The following is a 19371-nucleotide window of genomic DNA, read 5'->3' as shown; positions in this document are numbered from 1 at the left end:
AGTTGTCCAATTAATTTCTTTCTATTTTTAGTAGAGACGGGGTCTCGCTCTTGCTCAGGCTGGTCTTGAACTCCTGAGCTCAAACAATCCGCCCGCCTCGCCCTCCCAGAGTGCTAGGATTACAGGTGTGAGCCACCGCGCCCGGCCCGAAATAGCATGTTTTAACAGAAAACTCCAACATAACAGTGGCTTAAACAAGATAGAATTTACTTCTCCTTCACATAAACTTATTCTGGATGTAAGCAGGCCAGGGATGGTATGGCAACCCCACAAAGTTTTCAGGGATCCAATTTCCTTTCAACTCAATCTCATGGTCCAGGATGACTTGCAAGAGCGCCTACCATCACATTCGAGTTCCAGGCAGTGCTTGGCAGATAGGGAAGAAGTAAGACATGCACCTTCCTTTAAGGATACTGGCCAGAGGTCAAACCCAACATTTTCACTTACACCCAGACTCTGAGAAGTCCTAAGGGGCAGGGATTGGTGAGAACTGAGTTATAAGGCCACAGCCAGCTCCAAAGAAGGCTGAGAAATGAACTCCTTTATCAGGGTGACATTGAGTCCCATCTGTCTCATCCCACAGCCACTGTCCTGATTCAGGCCACCCTTAACTCTGCAATAACCACATATATGGTCTTCCTGCTTATAGGCCAAACCCTCCACCTGCCCACAGTTGTTTTTCCAAAATATATATCTAGCTATATCGCTCCTTCACTCAAGAACCTTCCGTGGCTCCCTGGAGCCCTTGGAATGAACTGTGAACTCTCAGCATGGCCTTCAAAGGTCTTCACAACCTGACCCCAGCCTTCCCTTCCAGCCTCGCCTTCTGGCATAGCCCCTCCCCTACTCTGCACACAGTCTGGCCCCACCGGATTCCTCAGGGTTCCTCACATAAGCCACACCTTGTCAAGATACTGTGTTTGACCACAGTGTTCTTTCTGTCCTTCTATTCCTGATGACCCGCAATCCAGCCTGTGAGATGCTGTGCAGGCATTACTTTCTCCACGGGAGACCTTTCTTGCTGTCTCTGTGGACCTCCTCAGAAGTCTCTGGAACACTCTAGCCTTCACATGCCTGAAGGCGCTCGAGAGGACAGGCCACCTGGAGCGTTCAGAGCTGCTCACCTGCCCGCGACCATGAGTCTGCGTCAGAGGCCCTGGCAGCTTTGTTTTGCACGGACTTGGGATCGTTTACGACAACTTGAGTCTTTCCCTCTGGACGGGAAGTTCCTCAAGGGCCATCACTGTCTGGGTGTCCCCAGCACTGAGCCCAGAACCGGCACTGAGAAGGGCTGATTCACGAAGGACCCACAGAACATGCAGGTTCTTCTCTCCCCATCCCCAGCTCAAGCCAACCCTGCCAGGGGCCCCCACTCTTTGTCGGGGGCCAACTCGGAGTCTGCCGCGAAGGTCCGCTGGTCCCGCTGATTTGCCCAGCCCAGCCCCCCTCCCTCTGAAGTACAGATGACAACTGGCCAGGGCTAACACTCCAAGGGATGACATTAAAATGGAACAGACACAGGCCCTCACGGGGTCCTCACCCAGATCCACGCTGCTCCAGTTATGACATGTTTAGTCTATGCTGTCTCCACTGACCGCCGGATCGCTAACAGAGGCAGCGTCATTCCTGACAACGACAGAAGCCCCTTGCCATCCCCTGGACCCTTGGGATCAGGGTGAGTGCTGTCTCTCCTACCAAGCTGACACGCCAGAACTTCACCCTGCTGCCAGCTCTGAGACGCCGGGTGACAGCCATCAGGGCCAGACTGGCTGTCTCCCCAGACTGCAGCCTCTGGACACAGTGTGTGGAGGGTGGGGGCTGCTTCCTCTGCCTCTGAAGACACAGGGACCCCAAGTGCCTCCCCCAGTTGCTCAGGGAGGTCCTTTGACTGGTACCCAGAAAGCAGGCCTTGCTTTTTTCCTTTTGGGGGAGTTCCTACCGGAGACTTTTGTCACACTGCCACCTTGAAGACATGGCTAGGGTATTAAAACCTCCTTCCCCAAGAATCCTTAGTCCCTGGTTCTAGGGCCCTGCTCCCCTCCCCTTTTACAGAATCTTCCAGCTGGGCTTGGCAGGGTTGGTTAGGATTCCTAGGCCAGGGAGGTCCAATGTTTATTCCCCACCTTTGTACACGTGTGCACCCCGCGTGCGCGTACAGACAAACACCAGCATCCTCTTCCCCACCCGTTATGCTCCCACAGCACCCTGCACCTCCACTGTGGTCCTTCAGATGCTAATCGTAATTATCTGTGAGTGTCTGTGAACGAGGACCATCCCTGCCGTCTCCCTACGTGCCCGGCACAGGGCAGAGGCCCGGGGACACCGGTGCCCTCTTCTCCCCCGTCTCGCCCCAGATCCTCGCTCCATGAAGAAGGGGTCTTTGAGTTGGCTCCACCCTTGGAGGCCGAGAAATTCTGCAGAAGATGCTCCTCTTCTGAGATGGCTTCCCCAACTGCCCACCGTGTGGGTTCTGCTTGAAGCTTGGTGGAAATTTGTTTCCTCCAGGAAATAACCATAGTAGCTGCAGTTATTAAGCACTTACAGGGTCCTGTGCTACATGATCGGCTACCACTTCCTTATCTAGGCCACACAGCCAGCCTCTGAGATAGGTTAGGAAGCAGCAACTTGCCCAAGGTCCTGCAGCTGGTGAGAAGCGGGCTCTTAACCCCTGCCTGACCCTGCTTCCTTCTATAGCTGCAGCCGGTCCTTGTCCGCCCGTCTCCCTTCTGCTACTTGCTGCCTGTGGCCTTGCGTGAGGGAGTTCACCTCTCCGAACCGCCAATTTCTTGTCTGAAATGTGGAGACAATAATATTAATACTTCCCTTGAAGGCGGTTGGGAGATCTCCGTATGTTGAGCATAGAGAGCAGGGAGCCTGGCACACAGTAGGTGCTACATGGGCAGCAGCTACCACCTGCCAACATCCCTCAGGCCACCCTGGCAGAGTGGGGGAGGAGGAAGGGTGACCTGCTGTCTGGTCTGAGTAGAACCACCCAGCTGTCGACTGGGACAGCTCCGAGCTACTGGCGGGCTCTCCGTTTCTCCAAAGGCTCCGTTCCACATCACAGCCAATTAGTCACAAATAGCTTCCTCTCCTCGTGTATCACTTACGCTACAGAGAGAAAGGGGTGATTGTTCCTGAGGAGGAAGGTCTCCCCGGCCCCTCTTACCAGAGCAGCTGACAGACGCAACAGGGTTGAGAAGAGGGCTTAGGAGGAGAAAGGGGCACAGTCATGGAAATGAGGATGCACGTGGGAAGGCACCGGCGAGTGTCCACCCCCAGTGGGCAGCAGACAGGCAGGGGACAAGGGCTCCGAAAGGGCCCTGGGCTGTAAGAGCAGGAAGGTAGCTATGGGTGCCAGCTCGTGAGGCCGATTCCTCGATTCCTCGACAGCAGCTTGTCAAGCAGCCCCCAGCCGGGGAGGGACTGCCCCCCTGCTGGGCAGCTGGAGCACAGCAGGTGCCCGGCCCCTGGATGTCATAAGAGCTGTGGACACCGACACCACTGGGATCCAAACAAACACCCCTCCTCAAAGCTGCCGTGGCTGGCTCTCCAGCCCCCAGTTTTCCGGAAAGCCAGGGCTGTCAAGGCTGGGGCCGGAAGGGCCTGGAAGGAGAGACTCAGTGACAAGGAGGCTGTCTGGACATGAGGTGCTGGCTGTGGTCCCCAGAGCCTCCATATGTCCTTGGTGGTCCTTGACTTTGCTGCCACCACTACGCTAGGTCCCTCTATTAAAGCATAGGGCCGAGCATGCACAGAGTCCCTTTTGTCACTCCTCTTAGCACAGCTGAGACCAGCTGGCATTTTCACAAAGGGCTTTACTAAATACTAAGGGAGAACAAAAGGGAAATAATTACAGAAAACACGAAAAACCCAGCCCTGGCTGCCAAGTTCCCAAAGTACAGGTTTCCATTCCTTTGGTGACAACACGTCGCCCCAGAGGCCTGGGACAAGGCCGTGGGCACCTCTCCTGGCTTCTCTTGTTCCCAGCCCTTGTGGTGGGTGCCATCTTGTTTCCCACCCCTGGGAGCCACTTGATCACCCATGGGCTCTTGTCCTGGCCCCCTTCCAACTGGGCCCTACCCTAGGCCTCCCACTGGGTTCTGGGCTCTAGCCTGAGACTTGAGCCTTGTTCCCTGGGGGCTGGTGGGACTGTGGTGACCAGCCCAGCACATGATTACACAGTAAGAGAAGGTGGCTCTCCCCTGCTCCCTCCCTCATCCTCACCAGAGAGGCCCACCCAAGTTGAAAAATCTTGAGTGTGGGTTCCAGGAAGGGGTACCTCTGAGTAGCTTAAGGACATTTGAGTAAGGAATGGGCAGACTTAGGACATTTCCTCTGTGGGGAAAAGAGTAGACTCTGAGGACTGATCCAACTCAACACACATCAATTAAGCCCTACTATGCACCAGGCACTGAGCAAGGTGCTGAGGATACAGGGTCAACAAGAGACACAATACCTGCCTCTTACATCTTACAGTCTCTGAGGCAAGACAGATAAGCAACCGGACGACTGTGATACTGAGGGCCAGGTGCCAGGAGGGAGGATGCCAGCGGAGCCTGGCTGAGGGGCATCTTACCCAGTGTCAGTGGGGCCAGGGAAGCCATCGGATCCTGCCTAGAAGTGCCTGGAGAGGAGAGCTCAGGGTCAAGGCTGGGGTGGGTCTACAGGAAATCCCAGCCTGGGAGGCAGGAGGAGAAGGCAGAGGCGGCCAATCAAGCATCTCATTGCTGGGGACGCAGGGTAGCTGGTGGCTATGACGCATGCTCGACCTGTGAAGCGAAAAGGCCTTTGGCCTGGAGCTGCCCATTGTTGCTCTCTCTGCCAGCCAGGGAGAAGGAGAGTTTAGTCCTTGGACATTCCACTTCTCAGCCACCTCTGACTATACCCAAGTCCAGGGCCCAGGAACAGGGTCAGAAGGAGAGGGTGCATACCCAGGGCCACTTGAGACACCTCTCCAGATGCAGATGCTGAATTGCTGTCAAGACAGAAGCAAAGGCTGAGTTGGGGAAACGTTTGAAAAGGCTAGACCAAAATGGGAAAGGGAGCGAGGACACTGAAGCCAAGAAATTGAGATGGGTCAGGGCAGGTGTTTCGGGCTAAGACCAGGACTAACAGCAGGTGTGGGAAGCCCTGTGTCTGTGGGCGGCCTTGGGAGCCGGGGCTGGCATGGCCATCTGGCCTGCAGCCTGACAGCCAGGGCCGCTCGGGGTCCCCTGTATTGTCACAGCCCCAACAGTGTCTCTGCAGCCCAGCCCCTCGCGTTTATCTGCACTTGCCCGACTCCCTGCCAACAGGTCAGTCCCTAGGAGCAGGGCCTCTCCCTCTCCTACGTCAACCGTCCAGAGTTTGTCAAGCACCCACTCTGCTCCAGCAATCAAAAGATCCAGAAAAGTTTGGAGATATTGGCCCTGCCTTCAGGGTACTTGCAGTCTGGTTGGGAGATAGAGCTCGTGCTCACTGGAGAAAGATCTAGACTTAATCCCCCTCACTGTTCCTTTCTTAGTAGCTAAATGACTATTGGCAGATTAAACTCCCTGGGCCTCCACGTCCCCATCTTCAAAATGGAAATGATTAAAACTTCCTTCATAGGTTGTGGTCAGAATTCAATGAGTCGAGGTATTTAAACCACCAGGCACACTGCTTGGCATATAAGAGGTGTTCAGTAAATACTAGTTCTCTCCCAGAGACAGCAATAAATGATTGTGGTGATAAACAATTGTGTGGAATATGGGCACTGACTCTGCCGTCCCCTCAGCACCTGGAGCTACTCTGAGGTCACTACCCCAGTGACAGTAGAGAACTGATTGCCTGGATTGTGACTGTGAGAATTAGTGCTTGTGTACACCTACACATGAACCTCTCCATCCTCTTGTTCCTCTGCAAGTGGCAGAGTATAAAATTTTTTATTTTTTGTCTGTTTTGTGTCCATTCTGTCAAGGACTCTGCTCTATAACTGTAGTATTTTTATTTCTCTAACACGAATGAAAAATTGAATTAGAAATCATGCCCAACAGCTACCATTTCTTGCACCCAGGAAGGCCAGTAATATGACGTAAGTGCTATCATGATTCCTGTTTTATAGATGCAGAAGCAGGTCGCTGAAAGCAAAGGAAGTCACTTGAGGCTACGTGTGGTCACAAATGGAGCCACGGTGCAGGGAGCAGAGCTGCCAGCACACCTGCCCTGGCCTGGGCGTGAGCAAGAATGAACCTCTGTTCAATCCATGGAAATTTTGGAGTCCTCTTGGTCTCCACCACCTTGCCTACCCTAGCTAATTCATCTCACAACCAGGAAGCCAGGCTTAGAAGGGTAAGTTCCCCAGTTTAGTGACAAAACACTGAGGTGCACTCGTGAGAATCGCAGAATTGCCCGAAGTGTGGAGTTCACTCAGGAGGGAAGAAAGAGAGCTTCGGCATCCTCAGCCAGCTGTGTCCCCAGCCCCCCATGAATGTAAACTTCGAGGGACCCTCCACATCACATTCCCAGCACCTGGAGCAGTTCCTGGAGCATAGGAGGGCTCAAGCGATATGTGTCAAACAAAAGAAGGAATGAATGAATACAAACGCACACACGTACACAACAGATGCACTCCTATGTGTAAGTGTTTGAAACATCCAGTTACAGACAAGCATATACAGTGCAGATTCTTAAATACACACACACTTGTGCACAATACACACCCAAGTCCACATACCCAGATCCAAATCCAAAAAAAGACACACATAAACACATACTATGTATACACAGATGTTGTGGGCAACATATATGATACAGATTTCTACAAACACACATCTCTACTCACCTTTGTACACATGCACCGCGACCCTCCACAATGACCCAGGGCCCAGAAAGGAGTCTGTCTACCCCAAGAGCCCTAGCATGTTGGAGCTCATCAGAACGTTCTTTGCAGCCTCTGCTCAGCTGGCCGGTGACTGGCCCCAGGCTCCTGGACCTCTGGACTTAGAGCTGGCCAGGCAGGGAGGCAGCTTCTCTGGCAGCCCCTCGTGGGTGGGCAGGCAGGCAGCGGACACAGAGGTCACCGGGGTGAGAGCCAGGGCTGCCCTGGCCTCCCTGCTCCTGGCTGGAATGTGAGCTGTAGGGGCCACCTCCCAGGCCTTGCTCCTCCCCCACAGCCACCCCCCAGCCCCAGGCCCGGCCAACTCGTGACTCCCAATCCTGCCAGGTTCTTGCAGCCAGGGAGGTGGGAACAGAGGGCAGTGAGGGTGGTGGTGGTTAAGAATGATCGAGGACAAGGGAGGGCACACACAAATGCCCAGAGGTAGGCACAGTCACGCATAGAAACCTGTCCAGATTTTCATACACAGAGATAGATACATGCACAGAGACAGGCAGGCACACAAACTCACAATCCCACTGAAATACGCATTCAGACACACTTCTAAACATACCCAGAGACACAGCAGACACACACACGCACATAATCACACAAGCGTACAGAGATACCAAGAGACTAGACCCACACAGAGTCATATTTGGACATACAATAGGCACACGCAGACACTCAGGACACACAGAGACTCAGACGCATAGCACATGTGTATCTTCGCAGCCACGCACAAATGCCCACGCGCATGCACAGACACATGCAAAGACCTTGTCAGGGTGCAGCAGTTCCTCCTCTGTCTAGGACCAGCAGGAAACCCCTGGGTTAGGCCACTGTCCACCCCACGGGGAGAGGTGGGCTGGCCTCGAAGGGTGGTCCTGGGAGGACTGCATCCCCCAGAGGAAGTAGTGCTGACACTAGCCAGGTGGCCTAAGGTGTCTCCCCTGGGCAGCCCACAGCTGGGCTGCCCTGCTGTCTGAGCGCCCCGGGAGGAGGGTGGTGTATGGGGTGGAGACACGGTGCTGGAGTCATGTGGCTTGGGTTGGGTTTTGTCTCTGCCAGTTGCTGGGACACACAGGGACACAGGCAAGCATATTACACACACTTTCCAAGAGCATATGTGCTCTACATGCAGCAAGGGCACTCTTGGAGGCTCTGTTTCTTCATCTATAAAATGGGGTTAGTCATCCCTTCTCTCCAGAGGAGTATCTGGATGGCACAGGGGGCCGTGAAGGGCCAGACCAAGTTGCTGCTTCCCAGGGATCCGGCGCTGCTGTTCCTGCAGAGGCCGCCAAAGTCTTGAGCCCTGATGGCAAACGCTGGGCTCCACACCTGGATGCCCCGGCGCGAGGCGGCTGGCCCAGAAGAGCCCTGTCGCGGGGCTGCCACCGGCGGAGCGTTGGGATCTGCTCCAGGAGCGTCCGTCGCCGCCCCGCGGGGTCCCGCGCGCTCGCGCCGCGCGGCCGCCAGCCCCGGGCCACCCGCTCGCCGCTCCCGGGAAGCGGGTCTGGAACCTCGTCTGCGGTGGGCGGGGCCGGCCTGCAGCCCCGCCCCGCCTCGGGCCCCTGAAACCCAGTCGCAGACAAGCTTCGGTCCCAGAAGGGAGCCGCTTCTGAGAAGGAAACTGCATCTTCGGCTACTGCCCCGCCACGAGAGGACCTGGGGTCGCGCTGGGCGCCGACGGACGCTCCGAGCGCCCCCACGCCGCCCCGCCCGGCCGGTCGCGCCCCGTCAGGTTCCCCAGCCACAGCCGTACCTGCGGGCTCCTGGCTGCCTAGGGCTTCCAGAAGATGCTCGAGCCACCGGCCGGGGACTCGGGGCAGCAGTGAGGGGGGCATCCAACGCCCCACTCAGCTCTTCTCCTCCTGTGCCAGGGGCTTCCCCGGGGGATGAGCATGGTGGTTTTCCATTGGAGCCCCCTGGCCCGGGATGTCTGAGAAGATGCCTGCCATGAGGCTGTTCACTTGCTTCCTGCAGCTCCTGGCTGGGCTGGCGCTGCCTGCTGTGCCCCCCCAGGTAAGAACTACCCCCACCCCCAGCCTGACTCCCCGGTCTTCCCATCCCAGCACTGGAATCAGGGGGCTCAGAAATCACAGACCCACTCCAGGGAGCAGCAACTCCAAGGATGTCCGCACACTTCCTAGGGGCAAGGCTGGACCTGCAGTGTCTGGGAAGAGATCTCAGGCTGGGCTGTCCTCAGGTCCTGGGGACTGTCTTGGCGGGGGCAGGGAAGCCACAGGGAAGGAGGGAGGTTTCCTGTCTGGCCCCTGGAGCCTAGTGGCTTTGCTAAAAGCATCTGTCCACTAATCCCAGGCAGGACCCTGGCCTTGTGGTCAGGGTCGAGGTCCCATGACCAGCCAGGCGTCCCCAGGACCTCTGACCTGGCCTGGTCGGGGGAAGCCTGCTGAGGAGGTTAATGGAAGGGAGGCTGGGCCCTGCCACCATCGGGGCTCAGGGCTGAGCTGGGGGCTCCTGGGTGGGCTGGGGGCGAGATGAGGGGTCCCGCTGTGCCCTCTCTCCTGGGTGAGTGGCTGGAGGTCCTGAGTGCAGGGCCTGGGGAAGTGAGCAGGGCCCTTTTCCCAGGAGCCGGGTGAGTCTGGCTGGGAGCCAGCTTGGGCAGCAAAATCTTGACAAAGCCAATGAGCTCCCTTCCCACTGCACTGCACTGCTGCCCTGGAGTCCCCAACCCCAGCCCAACAGTGGGTGGGCTGGGCAGTCCCCCTAGACCGAGCAGGCCAGCCACCCGCCTGCCTGCTGCAGGGCTGGCCAGAGGTGTAATGTTACCGGCAGCACCAGCTCATGGCGCCACCAGCTCCAGCCCCTCAGCTCCCACCAGCTGATCACCTCCCCCTGGGCTCTGGCACCCAGCCAAGGCGGGCTGTGCAGGGCCCAGCACGGCTGGCCTGGGGGCTGGGTAGAAGGGGGACCCACAAGATTGCAAGATCTTTGGGACACAGCCCGCAAAGGTCTCTAAAAGCTTCCAGCCTCCCCCACTTTTCCGAATGAGGAAACTGAGGCCAGAGAGGAGTGGGACCTAGCCAGGGTCCAGTGGGCTTTTAGATGTACCTGGAAAGAGGCTGCTCTGTGACAGGGTAGAATGTGTGCCACGAGTGAGAAGGAGCTCAGAGGGCCTCTACCCTCTTGTCATCACACCTGGCCCCAGAGTGCAGAGCCCCAAGGTGCCCCCCTCATCTCTGCACTTTTCTGTCCACAGCAGTGGGCCTTGTCTGCTGGGAACAGCTCATCAGAGGCAGAAGGTAAGCTGGCTAGGCTGGGGGTATGCATGCTCACTCCTCTCTTCTTTCCTCCCAGGCCTCCGCAGAGGATGGGAAGGGGTTGGTACAAAGTGTGGGTGCACGCTGATAAAAGCTGGGGAGAGTCTACAAGCTAGACATCCTGACTGATGAAGTTGGCAGAGCCTGAGAGATCCCCCCATTGTGACCCAGAGGCTGAGAGAAGTGTATTCCTGGCCAGGGTCTCCTAGCATACGGAGAGCAGGACGCTGGGGCCAATATACTCAGGGTTTGCCCGGCTGAATCAGAGCCCTTTCCCAGCACGATGTAAGGGTGCAGATAGGGTCTTGGAGGGCAGGCTGGGCAGTGAGTGCTGGGGGCCAGAATGGGGGTCTGGGAGCTGGACGTAGTGGGCAGGCAGTGAAGAGGATCAGGGAGGGGCAAGGGGCCCTCCCCAGCAGCCCAACCCTGTGGAGCTGCAGGGATCTGACCAGGCCTTTCCATTGATTACAAACAGACAGACCATGAGTCGCGCCCTCCCTGGCCCCTCCACTCCCGCCCTGGGTTACATCAAGAGGGAATCTTCAAAGGGCAACGAGACATTTGCCAAAGAGACATACGTGCAGAAGGCAGGAGGCCAGTGCCAGGCCCCCTGCCTCACTCCTCCCTCCCTGCCTCTCCCAGACGTGCAGAGTGGCCACACACCACCGCTGAGGGTTCCCACCACGCCGTGGGAGAGGGAGCATGTGGGGACGTGCACATGCACACGCGTGATAGCTGTCTGGAAACACCCTCTGCTGGCCTGCCTGCCCGGCCACCCGCCTGCCGGCCTGGCACCCGGCCCTTCCCGGGCCTGGCCATGCTCTGATGCCTGAGGCCCAGGCCCCTTGGCCACTGAGCAGGTGGGGGAGGTAGCTGTCCTGACTTCATTGCCACCCCCTTCCTGTGCCCTCTGGCACAATATCGTGCTCTCTGGGATTTGGGAAGGGACCCGTCCCCCACCTCCACACCATGCCCTTTTTGGTGCTTTTCGTGTAGTTCGGGCAACAGCTACCAAAGATGTCTGAACCTCAGTTTCCACATGTGTGAAATGAGAGCATTAGACTACACGGTATCTAAGGGTTCTTCCTTTCCTAAGGGATCTGTTCTTTGACTCCATGGAGAAGACAAGGGTGCATATATTGTCCAGGGTCCAGGGTGAGGAGGCTTGCAAGCGTAGATTCGTTAGGTCAGCTCACCTGGCATCCTGATCAGTCAGGGAGCCTGTGCTGTGCCAGGGGAAGTACAAGCTGACTTGGACCCCAGTTCTGAGAATCTGAACATGCCATCCACTCCTGCTAACACCAGAGCATGGCCAGCTGTGGACATTGATTTTTACTATTACTGTTCATGGCTGGGCATTTTCTACAGTTCCATCCTGACCGCAGGCCGTGAACTAGGAAGGCATTAGGATTCACATTTTATAGATGCAGACCCTGAGGCCCAGAGAGGCCCAAGGGGTCGCTTAAAGCCTCAGAAACGCCTCAGTATATCTGGCAGAACCGGAGAGCTCCCAACAGCTCAGTGGCGGAACAGGCATGAGCATGGTGTCCCTTGTGGCAGGCTGGCTGTGTGCCCTGCCAGTGACCATGGAAAGGACACCTGCTGGGCTTGGGCTGGTGGCCAGCGGCTCTGCCCAGCTCTGTAGCCCCTCCTCAGCAGCCTCTGCAAAAGCTTGCTCTTGGGATTAAACAGTTTCTTTCTTGGGTCTCCCCTGTCCTGGGTGGCAGCTGGGAGGTAGTTAGCCAGGTGGGAGGCTCACCCACAGGGCCGGCCCCGGGAGCAGCCCCTGGGGAACCGCGCAGCCCTGGCCCGGTGCCTGACTAGGCCTCAGCCTCCCATTCCTCCCGCCCCACTCCCACCCCCACCCGGAGCAGGTCTGGGGCCAGCGGAAGTGCTCTCAGGAGCAGCTGAGCGGAGCTCTTTCCTGAGGGGCTCAGCCACATCTGGGAGCGGTCACTGTGCTCCCTCAGCCCGGCCCCTCACCCCGCCCCCTTTGTTTCTCCCTCACACCCAGCCTGGGGCCTCCAGGGATCAATTGCCCTCTTTCTTGGTGGCTGCCAGGTGAACCAAGCCCTGGCCCACCTCCTTCTGAGCCCTCTCCCAACACAGTTTGGCTGAGGGGCCGGGAAAGTGGCAGATTTTAGAGTTTCAGGGCCCTGGAGTCTGTGTGGTGGGATGTGGGGCTTAGGCAGCTCTGCTAGAGCCGGCCATGGCCCGGACAGCCCAGTTGGGTGGGAGTCTGTCTGGGGGATTGTGGGGGGTGGGGTTCCCCTTCTCTGCCGCTGTCCCCTCCCTGATGGCTGGTCCCAGGGCAAGAGCCTGAGCCTTGTGGGTACTTTGGCAGCTGGCTATTCCTCTGCTGTTATTTGTGTTTCCAAGGTGGAGATTAAACATTTAGAGTCATGCAGTGCTCATGAAGATTTTAGACTAAACACACAACTCGAAGAGTTGGCGATAGGGAGGTGCTCTCTGACCTGGCGTTGGCTTCCCCTGGGCTTCAGGGCCGTTCATGAGGACAGAGGCCTTGTTTCCCATTTGGGTCCAGGGGGAGCATCCAGTGGCCTAGAGAGGTAGAGTCAGGGGAGGCCTCTGGTTCCCCTCCCAGCCCCAGCCCAGCCCCAGTGCCCCCGAGCAGAGCAGGCAGGAGCAGCAGACACCCAGATAAGCACAGTTTATTGCCTCTGTGCTGCCTCCACCAGCTCCACGTGGACACACTGCCTCTTGGGTATTTTCCACCAGCTCGCAGCCTTTCCCGTGGGCCTCTGCTACGACTGAAGTTTATTTTTCTTCTGAGATTACCCTGAGGCTCATGTCCTCATACGCTCAGTGGAATGGACTTCGGCCCCTTCTGCCTCTGAGGCAGGGCCATGGAAAGAAGTGAGGGGTTGCTGGGAGAGGCCATTGCTCTATGGCAGAGGCTACAGGGCCCCCCACAACCTGGCTCCCCGTCTTCCCCCTCCAGCTGAGATGACCACCAGATGTGGAGCAGGATGACCTGGGCCCGGGTATGTTTTTCTGCGCATGGCCCCAGATCCGGCTGGGCCCGGCTGGCTTGCATGCGCTGAATCACAGACAGTCTGTGAGCGTAGGAGAAACCTCAGCAGCCATCTATTCCTAGCCTTCTTTCTCTCCAGCTGAGGAAACTGATATTCCCAGAAAGATTAAGTGACCACCCCAAGGTCACACAGCCAAGGTAGGGCCAGGACTAGAGGCCAGGACTCCCGGCCCTGGCCACTCCCTGTGAGCCTCTGTTTGGGGCGTGGCCTCCCAGGCCTGTCCCTGAAGGAGCAGCATCTTTTGAGGGATTCAGATCAGCGCCCAGAAGATCCCATTCACAACCACCGGGACATCGTGGGGGTCAGGGATGTCCCTGATAATCCTCAGTCATCTAATCAATCGGGAATGATGCAGCCTGTGTTTACGGGTCTTCTGCCGGTCCTCATAGAGCCTCAGTTTGGTTGTAAAGGAGATAAGAGTCCCCAGTGACCGAGATAAGGCAAGCCCTTGGGGCCAAGCTGTGCTCCGGGGAGGACATCTGTGCATGGTGGAATAGCTGACGAGGTGGGGAGGCGGCCGTGAGGATGGGGGTGAGCTTTACTTGGAGAGAAATGAAGAGAGGAAAGAACATCAGCCACGTGGACCACCAAGCGCTGGAGCCCAGAGCCAGGAGTCGCCGTGCTGCCGCGCTGGCTCTGTGCAAGGGCTAGTGGGATGAAGTGACGAGGAGGGCTGGCGCACGTGGCTGGATGTGGTCTTGGCCACCAGGCAGAGGAGCTGGCATAGAGTGGGGCAGGAAATGAGGGGGCCGTGGAAGGTGTTTGAGCAGAGGACTCAGGGAAGGCGACCCTCCCTGCGGGACTCCAGAACCAACTGTTTTCTGCAAGTTCCCCAAGACAGAAGCAGCACTGGGTCAGGCCTGAGAAAGCTCCAGAGGGCCTGGGGAGCTGCCAGGGCACCCTTCCCGGAGCACCACAGAACCAAGGCAGATGCAGGTGCCTGAGTTGAGAATAGAGCAGAGAGCTTGGGACACCGCGAGATTCTATCCCACAGGGATGTCTGTCCAGCAGATGAGCTAAGGGGCTGGCAGGCATCCTAGAGGGGCCACATCAGGGGCTCAGAGCAGAGGGAGCCCCCTTAGGGCTGGGGGCTTCCTGAGGGAGGGGGTGTGGGCTGAGCCTGGAAGACCCGTGGGGCCTGGAGAGCCAGGTCTGGGGCTTCAAAGAGCAGGTCTCTGCTGGCCTGACCCAGCCTTCTTGCCTCCTGTCAGTGGTGCCCTTCCAGGAAGTGTGGGGCCGCAGCTACTGCCGGGCGCTGGAGAGGCTGGTGGACATCGTGTCCGAGTACCCCAGCGAGGTGGAACACATGTTCAGCCCATCCTGCGTCTCCCTGCTACGCTGCACCGGCTGCTGTGGCGATGAGAACCTGCACTGTGTGCCGGTGGAGACAGTCAATGTCACCATGCAGGTAGGGAGGCTCTCATCCTCATGTCCCTGCCTGCCTCATGGCCCGTACCCACTCAGAGGGCCACAGAGCCTGCCCACTAGCAGGGACCCAGAGAGGTAGGAGACAGGCCAAGGTGCCAGAACTGGAACCAGACTCCAGCACCCAGCACAGGGCCCCTCCTTCCCTCACGGCTCTGAGCCCACAGCCCTCCACCCCACCTGCTTTCTCAGCCTCTCACTGAGCCCCATCCCAAGACTCAGGACACCTAAGTGAGGTTGGAAAAGAAATCTGCTCATATTAAAGAAGTCCTGACCAGGCACGGTGGCTCGCACTTGTAATCCTAGCACTCTGGGAGGCCGAGGCAGGAGGATTGCTTAAGGTCCGGAATTCAAGACCAGCCTGAGCAAGATCAAGACCCCGTCTGTACAAAAAATGGAAAAGTTAGCCGACGTGGTGGCATATGCCTGTAGTCCCAGCTACTTGGGAGGCTGAGGCAGGAGGATCTCCTGAGCCCAAGAGTTTGAGGTTGCAGTGAGCTATGATGACGCCACTGCACTCTAGTCTGGGTGACAGAGCAAGACCCTATCTCAAAATAAATAAATAATAAGTCCTTGTTTATACTAGGTACCTTCTTAAGCAAGCTCTGAGCTTTGTTTGCATATACTCAGGCATGCGCACACACACGTGCACGCAAGGGTTTATTGAACACTTACTGAATAATACCAAGCACTGTCCTAGCCTTGCCACAAATGTTATCTAATTCAATCCTTCGAGGCGGGTGTCCTTCCCATTTCACAGATGAGGAACTTGAGGTTCAGAGATGTTATTTCACTTGTTCAGCAGGTGAAAGAGTTGAAATTTGAACACAGGTCTCTCTGACTCCAGAACGTGGGCCCCCTTCCTACGCTATTGCTGCCCCCTGGGTAGGGAGGGACAGGGGCCTCCCTCTGGTCCACATGCAGGCAGGAGAGCTGCTTGCCCCAGGCCCAAAGCAGAATGAGGGCCTGTATTCCAAAGGCTGGTAGGAAGCAGAGAGTCTGGATCTCCACACAAGGAGAGAGTGGATTGGATGCTGGAAACTCAGGGGCCACCCCCTAATCCAGGCATCAACCTTTTTCTTCCCTCAGCTCCTGAAGATCCGCTCTGGGGACAGGCCGTCCTACGTGGAGCTGACATTCTCGCAGCATGTGCAGTGCGAGTGCCGGTAGGTCCTCTGGGCGGGTAGCAGGGACGGGCCCCCATGCACTTGGCAGCCTCAGCAAAGACGGGTCCCAGGGTGGGGGTGAAGGCTGCCCATCCCTACCACAGGCTGCACTTTCTTCCAGGGATACCAGGGAAGGCAGGCGCCAGGGGCGGCTGACAGGCATTTGGTACCCCTATCAGCTGGTTTGCCCGGTGAGCTATCCCAGCAGCTGGAGTACAGCTGTCGAGATGCCACAGGGGAAGAGAAAACCTGGGTGCCTCTCAGACTTGCAGGGGCTCAGTGCACATCGTACCCCTTCTCCAAGATGGGAAGCAACTGCCACAGATGGGGGGCCCCTGGAAGAGGTGCCTGGAGGCAAAGACGTTGCAAGTCTGGACTTAGTTTTGGGCAGGCTGCGTGCCCATGGGAGGGGGCAGGTGGGCTGAGAAGCAGAAGGAAGGAAAGCCCTGGTAGGAGGAAAGAGGCAGAAGAAGGGAGGCACTGCGTTTTCCTTAAAGTGGCAGCGCCCCCACGTCCCCTCTCTCCCCCAACCCACGGAGCCTCTGATCAGGTCTTGCTGCCTGTGCCCGGAGCACTTGGAACATTGGTTACCAGGAACGGCGGGTCTGGCACTGCCAGTCGGCTCGGGAAAGAGAATCAGGCCAAGATGCTGCTCCTGGTACCGCCAGGCCATAGGCACCAGACCAGAGGTCTGGGGGTGGGCAGGGGGAGGGCAGGGGGAGGATTGCCACTTACTGTGCACCTACTCCATGCCTAGCCCCACGGTAGGCACCTGAATGTGTTTTCTCATTTATTCACATACATTTATTGAGCACCTACTGTATGCCAGACACTGTCCTGGACGCTTGGGACACAGTGGTGAGCAAGATAGACAAGGTCCCTACTCTCATAACAACCCTAGTGGGTAGGTACTACTGTCATCCCCATGGTATAGATGAGAACGCCAAGGCTCGATATAGTTTCGGGATTCGCCACAGCTAGTAAGTGTGGGAGCATTCGCGGTCTGGCCTAACTCCTAAGTCTGCCCTTTTCCAGGCTACCTCTTGCGGCCATGACCTTGCTCTCTCATAGCCCCTGGGCGTGGCTCTGCCTTGTGTGCAGGGATATGGCTGCCCCTTTTGGACCTGAGCCCAGGCTCTAGGCCGTCTCCATGTGCTGGTGTCAGGGGCCCTGCCTCAACCTGTCCCTCCCAGCCAGAGCTTAGCCACGTAACAATAACTCAGAAATGAGCCCTGCGGACACAGTGCTGGACAGGGACCCATAGTCACCTTCTATGTCACCTTTGCCCAGATAGTTATTCTTTTGGGGCAGGCAGATGAGGAGACAGGTTCCAAGGGTGTCTCTGACTTGCCCAATATGGAGAGGTATAACCAGACAGCCCTGACAGCCCTGGTACCCTGCCCTGGCTCCCAAGCTGGGAGCCAGCCTAGGGCAGCATTTCCTGGCCCCAAAGCTGACCGTAACCAGGCTGCCCCCTGCCTCCACCCCCTGTTCCCAGGAAGACTGAGGCCCTGTCCCCTTCCAATGGGCCGGGCAACAGGGACACCTTTCTTCTCACTTCTGGGCCAACAGCCACAGCCCTGGGAGGCAAAGCCTGGACATGCCTGGTGACTGTGGGGCTCGTGCTCCCCTCTCCTCCCCTCCCCTCCCCTCCCCTCCCTGCTGTTCCAGGATGGGGTTGGGGTGTGCCCTGACAGGCAGCCAGTCCACGGCCTTGCCATCATTTACTGTCCTTGAGGAAACTCCCAGAATGCACCCTGGGTGGGAGGGAAGTGGACAGAGAAAGTGAAGCAACAGAGAGCAGACTGAGAAGACCCCACATTTGATGCCAAGAGGCTGAAGAGTGCACAAGGGTGTGGTGAGGGTCCCCAGGAGGGAATTCGTCCCTCTCTTGGTGGGGTCACTGGAGCCTAGAGTCGGAGCCCAGCCCAGAGGCCTCCGGCTGCCCTCCCTGCCAGCTCCATGCTACCCCCTAGTGGCCTCAGCGCCAGCTGCAGGACCAGGACTCCGACGGCTAAGGGGAGGTGTTGGGGTGGCAGGGAGCTCCCACTTACTACTTTCCTGACTTTCCTGTGTCCCTCTCTCTATTTCCCCAGACCTCTGCGGGAGAAGATGAAGCCAGAAAGGTAAGTGGCCCGGCTGGGGCTCGGGGCTGTCCTTGGACCTGCCAGCCCCTGTCCTAGCATTGGGGCCCCCAGCCACCTTGTCCTGACGCTTTTGGCTTATTGCAGGAGGAGACCCAAGGGCAGGGGGAAGAGGAAGAGAGAGAAGCAGAGACCCACAGACTGCCACCTGTGAGTGCGCGGGGGCCCAGGGATGGCGAGGAGGCTGGGCCCAGGGGTTAGTGACCGGGAGGGGCAAGGCAAGGCTCAGGGCAGTCTTGGGGGCCAGAACAGGGAGCTGTACCTCCTTGAGACTCCAGGCCCAGGAAACATCAGGTGACTTTGGTTCTTGTCCTGGCTTAGGCCTAAGTCTCTGTGAGGCCTTCGACAAATCATTTCACCTTTCTGGGCCTAGTTTTTCTCTGTGTAGAATGAGGGGGCAGGGGTTCCACCAAGCATTTGGTCAATCTACAAACATTTACCAAGCACTTACTGTGTGCCAGGTATGTCAGTGAACAGACCAGATTCCTGTGCTTCTAGCGCTTGCATTCTCGTGGTGAAAAATCTGACCGTTGCAAGGTTATCTAGGACTACTTACTAGTGGCTCTGGGGAAGGTGCACCCTCCCCCGCGCTGGCCACCAGTCCAGTGTTTCTGCCTTGGGGTCCCCTTGCCTCCTCTTCCCTCCTTGAGGTCACCTGCCCATCTTGGCTTCATACCTGAGGGCAGCAGGCCAGAGCCCCAGGCCTGAGGATGGCTGGGGGAGAAGGACCAGAGACAGGAACCCCAGATCTGTGAGTGAATAGCAAGACTAGAACATCTCTCATGTGCTGTACCTCAGCCGCACTGTGGTTCTCCTTCGGGGCCTGTCCCCTTCCAGCTCCCAGACTGCAGGAAGTCACTTCATGCCATGGGAGAGGAGCTGACCGGAGTCCTCACCCCATGAGCCCCACTCCACGACGATGGGGATTCTGGGTCTGTCCCCCTGAGGCTTACAGCCTTCGTTTGTGTCCTGGGTCCACACAGTGATTTGGGGATGGAGCTGGCAGTGAAGTCAATTCAGGGCCACCACCCCAGCCAGACAGCCCCCGAGAGAAAGTGTCCCATCACGCCATGTCCCAGGGTAGCAGTCTTCAAACGTTTCATTCAGCAATCTCCTGAAGGAATTTCAAAAGCCTATGCAGTCCCTTGCACACATGTGACATTGGACTTTATCATCACAATTATGAACAGTTGCAAAGGATATATTTTCTGGTATACTATAAATATTAATATTTTAATATAAAGCTATTGTATAACTCACTGTTCAGATGTATCTTATGGAATTGCCCTCCTAATTTAACACTCACTGTCATCCACTTTTCAAAAAATGAACAAGCATAAAGAAAATATATGAACACCCCCTTTAATGGTTACACATTGACATTGTTTCTTTTTTTCTGGAAATTGTATTTCCATTCCACTTCCCCCACAGAATTCCAACCTCACGGAATGTTATTTT

The 19371-nt window shown here is 57.0% G+C and overlaps 1 protein-coding gene across 3 annotated transcripts in view; it reads left to right on the top strand.

Annotated features, from left to right (window-relative positions):
* Positions 1 to 8458: 8458 nt before the first annotated feature.
* PGF (placental growth factor) overlaps positions 8459 to 19371 on the top strand; it is a 13738-nt gene continuing 2825 nt past the window's right edge. The window contains exons 1-6 of one of the 3 annotated variants that reach the window (XM_012656102.1): positions 8459 to 8863; positions 10062 to 10104; positions 14390 to 14586; positions 15693 to 15769; positions 17866 to 17895; positions 18001 to 18063. In XM_012656102.1, coding sequence (XP_012511556.1) covers positions 8777 to 8863; positions 10062 to 10104; positions 14390 to 14586; positions 15693 to 15769; positions 17866 to 17895; positions 18001 to 18063 — 497 coding nt within the window. In that variant the 5' untranslated portion in view covers positions 8459 to 8776. The remainder of the gene's footprint in view (positions 8864 to 10061; positions 10105 to 14389; positions 14587 to 15692; positions 15770 to 17865; positions 17896 to 18000; positions 18064 to 19371) is intronic. The other 2 variants (XM_012656103.1, XM_012656104.1) reach the window with 2 other exon arrangements.

The sequence above is a fragment of the Propithecus coquereli genome, unplaced genomic scaffold, assembly GCF_000956105.1.
Source record: "Propithecus coquereli isolate 6110/MARCELLA unplaced genomic scaffold, Pcoq_1.0 Scaffold5, whole genome shotgun sequence".
Lineage (NCBI taxonomy): Eukaryota > Metazoa > Chordata > Mammalia > Primates > Indriidae > Propithecus > Propithecus coquereli.
This window is presented reverse-complemented; position numbering and strand designations above follow the sequence as displayed.